Below are 7971 nucleotides of genomic sequence, written 5' to 3'. Positions count from 1 at the left end.
ATAGCACTGTGAAAACTGTAAATAAACACAAAAATAATATACAATTTAACAAAAATTTTGGTTTGGAACACTTAAAATACACGAGTTCAATTGATCACGTGCATACATGCTCTTTACTCAATACAACAAAATATGAACTCATCCATAAAAACAAAATTTACAAGAAATAATACATTTTTATTGTCCACAGGCTACTTAATTAAAGTCATATACCTCACTTCGCTTTCCAAGGGCTGCAAGTTATGTATCTATTCTCTCCGCAAAAGTCCAGGGTGCCTGTCGCCATCTTAGTCCAATATGCGCTGATCTTGTGTACAAGTGAGGAAGAATGAACTAGGTACAAGCGCCCCCAGTGGACAACTAACGTACATTAACACTCAACATTAGATTGGGGTACAGTTTTGGTGGGAAAAAATTGATAAACAGAAAAATAGTTTTTTTTAACTTTAGTGACCAATTGTCATTCGTACAGTTAACGGAGCATTAAAACAAACCAAGCAAGATTCAAAAGATTGTTTTAACTGAGAAGTATCAATTTTGGTCAACAATAGACCTAAGCAACCCCTAATTACAGCATTAGTCCCCCTGAGTGTGCTTTGCCTCATTGCCGGAGCTCAATCTGTTGTAACACCAACCATAGACTGGAGCTTTCACATTGTATGCATCCAGACTGCGACACACAGGATCACAAATATCAACTCCTCTTGTTTGGTCTTTTATACTCTTCATACTTAGCAGCTTTTCACTTATTTCAAAGTTTTCTGTGAATGTCTGAATTAAAATTAAGAGCTGTGCTGAGTCAGAGATGTCCATGTTGTCATCTAGAGAAAACTCCCTTCCACAGCCCCTCCAGATGTTTTCCCCATATGTTTTTGTTTTTTTCTGTGATATTCATGGATGGATATTCAAAATAAACATTTAAAGTGTAGATATTCTGACTTATTCTTGTGTTTGCGTTTGTGTTCCTCCAGTGCTTCCTCAGCATTGGGTGAGGGAAGAGAACGATCTCTGCAACCAGCAGAGAAACTTAAGAGAGGAACAGAAGGAACCAGAACCTCTACAGACTGCAGATAAACAACAGGGAACAGACCCCCCTCAATTTAAAGAGGAGGCAGAGGAGTTCTGCATCACTCAGGATGAAGAGCAGCTTGATCTGATGCAGGAGATTCCTACATTTGAGGAAAATGAGAACTGGGAAGCAGATCTAAACAATCAGCAGAGCTTTAATGGAACTGATGGTCAGGATGAAAGCAAACATGATGAACCAACTTCATATGAAGAGACAAAGCCGCAGAACAGAAATCAGAGGAAGAGAAGACGCAAAAGGCTTCTTCAAAATGTGGACAGCGCTCACATGTCAGAAAGCCAGTGTGAGGCTGACGTTAGAAAAAACTTCAAGAAGGATGCCTTGGTCAAGAAACGCAAACAAACTCCGAAAGAAAAGAGACCTTCCGCAGAAATGTCTGGTAAAAGACCAAGAATTACACGCAATGCATCTGCCAACATGGGAGCTAAGTCTTATAAAAGACTTTATGTCTGTACAGAATGTGGTAAACATTTTGGTCATTTATCTCATCTCAAAACACACCTGAGAACGCACACAGGTGAGAGGCCTTTTTCTTGCAAAAAATGTGATTCAACATTTAGTCAAATATGTCATCTCAAATCACACATGAGAAGTCACACAAGAGAAAAGCCGTATTCTTGTGAACAATGTGATAAAAGCTTTAGACATGTATTCAGTCTTAATAGACACGCGAGAAGTCACACAAGAGAGAAGCCCATTTTTAGACAAAAATGTGACAAAGAGTTAAAAGAAAACTCTTCACTCAAAACAAAGGCAACCTCAAAGCAGAAGTGTCACCCAGAAACGACATTAAGAATTTAAATAAGAGGGCAAATTATTGTGGGGAATTCCACCCCCCCCCTCTCTTTGTTTTGAAGAAAGAGGCTGGACTGTTATAAAGACCTATCACACACTAAAAAAGTATTTTGGGTTTACATTAAGAATGTTTATATAGGTCACACACAATAGTTGTGATGTTTTGAAAAAAATTATATTTTCTGAAAAAGATTGTTTATTGTTCCAAAGTTAAACTTGCACGTGTTCTTAAAGTTCTTTTGACAAAATATTGTATGTCTAATGCTTACATTTACCTTATGCTTCACTTGCACTATTTGTTAATGTAATTCAATAACAATGTTATTGTTTCATGTATTTGACTGTTACATGACAATAAAACGTTATTTTTTTTTAATGATGTTATGATAAAGCACTAATGCACATAGAAAGCTAAAAGCATTTTGCAAAAAAAAAGAAATATTAATTATGCCAACATTTTGAATTTAAAAAAATATTGAAACTTATAAGCAACAAAAATGTTATCCACTGTAATACAGTGCATCAACACCAGTGATACATTTCAAACACCCTTTTGCCCTTTTATGCATGCTTGGTTCTCACCCTGACCCCCCACGTGGCAAAGTGTTCTTGAGCAAGACACTGAACCCTGCATTGATTCAGGTCGTCAATATGTTGACGCCAGTGTTTTCCAGCAAAGCTACCACCAGTGTGTGAATGTGTGTATGAGTGGATGAATGAGACTGACTGTAAAGCAAAAAAGTATTCGCCATTTACATGCCGGGCTCAAAAAAGTGCGTTCACGTGGCCACTTTCAATGCAAAGTCTATTCAAATGCACGTATATGTGCACTTCAGGCTCAAAATTCTTGCATTTACACATTGCTTCGTACGTTTTTAAGTAGGGCTGCTACGATTAGTCGACTAATCGACTATTAAATAGTTGACGACTAATTCAATAGTTTAGTAGTCATTAATTTATATTATATGGAGTCAGAGTGTAGCAAAGTTGAAAGTTATAATAGCTTTATGCTAGCTTTTTGGACTATTTTGGCATTTATTCAAGTTTTTTAGGCTATTTTGGAATTTAGCTAGTATTTCAGGTGCATGCTAACTGTTTTGGCTAATTTAAGCTATTTTGGAGTTTAGCTAATATTTCAGCTACATGCTAGCTTTTTGACTAACCTAGGTTTTTTGTTTTAGTTTTTTAGGCTAATTTTGTATTTAATTAATATTTTAGCAGGCTATCAGCTTAATCGTTTTCCGCTAAAAGCTTCTTCATTTTCAGCTATCAACTTCATCGTTTTTAGCTATCAATTTTAGTGTTTTTAGCTATCGGCACTAGCGTCTTTAGCGGCCAAATTCAGCTTACAGCATTCACATTTGCATCATAGCAGGTAATGCTATATATAAATATATATCTAGTTTTTCGTTAGTTTAAAGCTAATGATGGTTAAGATGTGTGCTTTACATTCACTTTGCACATGACCCGATTAGTGAAATTATTGGAAAAAATAATCGGTGATTTGTTGACTATTAAAACAATTGGTTGTGCCAGTACTATTTTTAAGTCCTTAGAAAACAACTTAGGAAATGTTCAACATTGAAATTTATGTTTAATTAGTTTTAAATATATTTAACATTGTAATGGCATAATTAGTGTTAATGAAGAGACTTGACTCCAGATCAACCTATTATGATGGCCAATAAATATATTTATTGTACAGAGTGTTTGCAAACACTCAAAATAAAATGTGACTCTGTGGTGTGTTTTTGACAATGAGTTAACAGGATAAATTTGTATTCAAACTAAGAAAAGTTGTATTCAAAACAGAGATGTCAAATGTAAAACTAAAAGTTCTATCCATATTTTTCAACATAGTTGTGCACAAAGTATCATTAATTTTTTCTGTTTTTATGAAAACATTTCTTATTGAAAGTGATCTTACCCCATATTTCTGCGTCCTGGACTGTTCTCCTGCAGCAGCCTCAGTCAGAAAGGAGGAGGAAGAGGAGAAAGAGGACTGGCAGCTCTTAACTAAAACTGTCATTTGGAGTGAAGATGATCTTCACTTTAAGTAAAGAAAAACAAATCACTCATTCATCCAGAACTGATCAATAGGTGCTCAGTAACCATAGTAACAGCTCCTGAAGGTTTTCATGTTTTTACAGAATCAGCTTTGACCGAAGATCAAACTCTGAGAATTTCTTTCAAACAGGAAGAAGGAGATGAAGAGTACAGCAGCTGATGATGAAAATGTTTCTTTCATTCTGATAGAAAAGAGGCTTCAGGAGTTTCTCTTCAGCTTCTCTTTCTCTTCCATGAATTCAGCTGAACTTTGTTCTGTAGATTTAGAAACCAGTTCTCATCGATTCTTCTTCAGCTCAGGAATCTTCAGATCCAGAACCAAAGCCTGAATGAGTAGCAAATCACCTCCAAGAAGACTTCTGAATCAACCTGTCATTCACTCTGAAGCCCCGCCCCCTTCCATCACATCTGCTGTGTTCAGAAATCTGATCAAACCCTCAGAGTTCACAGCGAAGCAATTTGTTTGCTTCAGTCTTCTTCCTTACAGCTTCTGATGATGGTGTGATCTGACCTCAGTCCCGAGTCCAGCTTTGGAACCTGCAGAGAACCAACAAACAGCACAGACCCACATGAGGGAAAGACTCCACACTTCTGACTGATGTTCACGTCCACTTTATTCTTCACAGGAAAGATTGGAACAGAACACTGATGACTAAAAAGAAAAGATTAACAGTTCTCATCTCTACCAGAAAACAAGACACTTTTGTGTAAACTATAATGAAATGTTCACTGATCACATATAAAGTGCAGGAATTAAAGATGTACACAAACCATTTCCAGTGCTGTCATGGTAACACAGGCATAGACCATATAAACATTGTATGAACATAAACTACAACCATAATAAAAACCAAAAGATGAAGATCAAACTGCAATAATGAAAAAAACATTTCGGTTTACAGGTTCATCTATAAAAAAATCTTTTGAAAAAGTTGAATTTTTGGTAAATCAATGTAAACATTGAGATGGATTCCAAAGAGTTATTTCAATAATTGCAAGTATGTGCGGTCAAAACCTTGAAAAAATGCCTTATCAATGTGCTGAGGCTCAGAGGCCACCAGCCTGGGAATCTGTATATATCAGGGGTGTAATGAGTCATTTCAACAACAATTTGTTATGGGCAATTTGATTCCCTTTCGATTTTGGTTTGCTTTGAACAATCCGATTCATTGACCTAAGATCGATCAAGGACATCTTTAGCTAAAAATATACGTATTATTAACAGTAAACTCAAAGGAATGATATTTTCAATTGAAATAAATGCATTAAAAACAAGTAATAGTCATGTTGAAATACAGAACAGAAATGTCAAATGTAAAACTAAAGCTATAGTCATTTCTTTATTTTTTAAAGTGTGCACAACTTTCTCTTGTCTATTTTTCAAATTTACTGTATTTTTTATTAATTGATTTGATCCCATCATTTTTGTTAAGTTAATAATTTTCAAAACATTATTTTATATTTATATTTAAATTATCTTTCCTGTACGAGTTCACATCTGATTTGAGACTCGATGTTTGTTTAGAACTTGTGCCACATTGTTTACAAGAAAAAAGCTTTACTCCTGTGTGAGTTTTCATGTGTGTTTTGAGAATAATGTACTAAAACTTGTACCGTATTCTTTAGAAGAAAAAGTATTTTCTTATGTGGGAGTAATCCTGTGTTTTGACACTGATACACAACTTAAACTTGCACCACATTCTGTAGAAGAAAAGGATTCTTCTGTGTGAGTCCTCATGTGTGTTTTTAGACTAGATACACGACTAAAACTTGTATCACATTCTGTACAAGAAAAAGGCTTCTCTCCTGTGTGAGTTATCTTGTGAATTCTGAACTCAGACCAGTGACCAAAGCTTTGACCACATTCTGGACAGAAATAAAGTATTTCATCACATGTAGTTTTTGAAGACAGACAAAGATTACTAACAATTCTTGAGGTTTCACCAGACTCTAAAGTAAGAAGTCTAATATTTTTTGGAGATTCTTTAAGTTTCTTAACCAAAGTTGGAAACTGTGAGTTTTTACTACCATCAGAGTCACACTGACTTTCTGTCATGTGAGAGAGATCTTAATCTCAGTCAGCATCAGCACAATTGAATTTAGTTAAACCAATGGATTACGTCTGATTCTAAGTAACAACCGTAAGAGGTAATGTTGGCAATTCAGTCTTCAGTGCATTAAAAACCCAAGATTACGAAAAGGATTTGAAAAAAATGTTACCCCAAAAGGGGTCTTTTTGTGTTGATAAAATAATATCAAAATCATATAATCCTAATAATACAATCATTCGGCAGAGCACTTTTGGTAACAACAGCCTTCAAACTGAATTTTCTGTGTGTGTTTTGATCAATCAATCAAAATCCTTTATTACTCCCACAATGGGGAAATTCTCTCAGTGGTGGGCAGCAGCTCCAAGTTACTAAAATTTTGACTCAGTTGATAAAATACATTAAAAAATCTACACGTATTTTTTTTTTTGCAAATTATTACATTGGTTTTACTAAGAAATTTACATGGGTGGTATTTTTAAAAACTGTTATGTTGAATGCAGAGAGGAAGTCACAACATAGAGACAACCTCAGATAAAATTACTTTTTTTCCCCTAAGGAGCTCCTTAAATCTCTATTCAGTCTTTGCTCTCTGGTTTTCTATGAATGTTTCTATGAAGAGTTTTATTTTCTATCACAAATGGGTTGTTTCTTCTCTTTAGCAGCTAAAAAGACTCTTTTACACTCGAAGCTGTCAGTCAGGAACCTGTAGTCTAAACCTGATGAGGAGACTGAAAAGTTTTATCAATTAATAAATAGAAGACAATAAAGTTGTGTTTATACTAACTGTAAACTCAAAACATGCAGAGAAAACAAGAACAGATTTAGCAAAGGGGGCAGATTGACAGAAAATGCTATTTTCTTAATTCTCTCTCCAGATGATTCATTTTTATATTAATCATAACAAAAATAACAAATTAACAAATAACAAAACATGGCATAAAAGCTGAGCAAGATCTCTGGGAAGGAGGGCTCTTCCTTTGCTCTATGCTGAACTGATTAATGTGTAGCTCATTTGCTTTCTGCTGGAGTGTATGGGAGGTTTGTGGACAGGTAAGACAGGGTACCCTGTACACCTCACGTAGCTTGCCTACTGTTAAACACACTAGGTAAGTTGGTTGGTGCCACCCCCTGTAAGTTTTGACCCCAATTTCTTAGATAAGTCAGATAGACTTTTGTTTTCTTGTTTTTGTTTTAGAGTAGTGATAGCCAGGCTGTGTTTTGTTTTGTTATTTTCATTCCTTTGGCCCAACCTTGGTCCGTACCTTCCCTCCTCCACTTCATATCTAATAAAAAATGTAAACTAAATGATTTTGAGTTGTTATTACGAACCATCCAGCCCTAGACACTTGTGGACGTAACACCTGCAATAGAACAGCTCTCACAACTCCAAGCTAGCATTAGCGGTGATAAAAAATAAAAATAAAAAACAGCAGCAATATTGAAGCTATCCAGCTGCACAGAATAATGCCAACCCAGACGAGAAAAACAGAGATTTTTCTGTCTGCAGGTGGATGTAGTGAACATACCTATAACGTGCAGTTGTAGCTGAGGGTTCCAGCTGGAATCCATCATTCTGCTCTGACCACAGAGCTCCTCCTGGTTCTGGACGATGGTTCCTTCAGCAGCAGAATCTTCCTGAGGTTCTGGAGACATGGTTCCTGCAGCTGCAGAAGATCTTCAGCTCCAACAAACACCAAAGTCCTCTGAACAGCAGCAGCTCCGATCATCTGCTAGTCTCACAATCACAGCCACGTTGTCTTTACGTTCAACACGCATTCACTCATTTACGACACTTTAGCTAAAGAGGATTGTTCGGAACCGAACCACGTATCGTCCTTTCTGTCCACAAACCTCCCAAAAAGGTCCAAACCAAACACCATCGTCCTCTGAACACAAGCTAACGCTGCTAGCGTGTCGTGCCCAAACAGGCCGAGGCTGCAGACAACAAGATGGCGCCCTGAGATCAATGAC

The 7971-nt window shown here is 36.2% G+C and overlaps 2 protein-coding genes across 2 annotated transcripts in view; one reads left to right on the top strand and one right to left on the bottom strand.

Annotated features, from left to right (window-relative positions):
- Nucleotides 1-2048, top strand: part of LOC112156812 (zinc finger protein 37) — a 3944-nt gene extending 1896 nt beyond the window's left edge. Inside the window, exon 2 of the mRNA XM_024289191.2 lies at nt 972-2048. Coding sequence (XP_024144959.1) covers nt 972-1888 — 917 coding nt within the window. The 3' untranslated portion in view covers nt 1889-2048. The remainder of the gene's footprint in view (nt 1-971) is intronic.
- Nucleotides 1-7971, bottom strand: part of LOC112156756 (NACHT, LRR and PYD domains-containing protein 12-like) — a gene marked incomplete at its 5' end in the record, with an annotated part of 84657 nt that overhangs the window by 38789 nt on the left and 37897 nt on the right. The window lies entirely within an intron of this gene.

Source organism: Oryzias melastigma, linkage group LG2 (assembly GCF_002922805.2).
Source record: "Oryzias melastigma strain HK-1 linkage group LG2, ASM292280v2, whole genome shotgun sequence".
NCBI classification, from domain to species: domain Eukaryota; kingdom Metazoa; phylum Chordata; class Actinopteri; order Beloniformes; family Adrianichthyidae; genus Oryzias; species Oryzias melastigma.
Note: the sequence above shows the minus strand (reverse complement) of the source record. Positions and strands in the feature narration are given on the sequence as shown.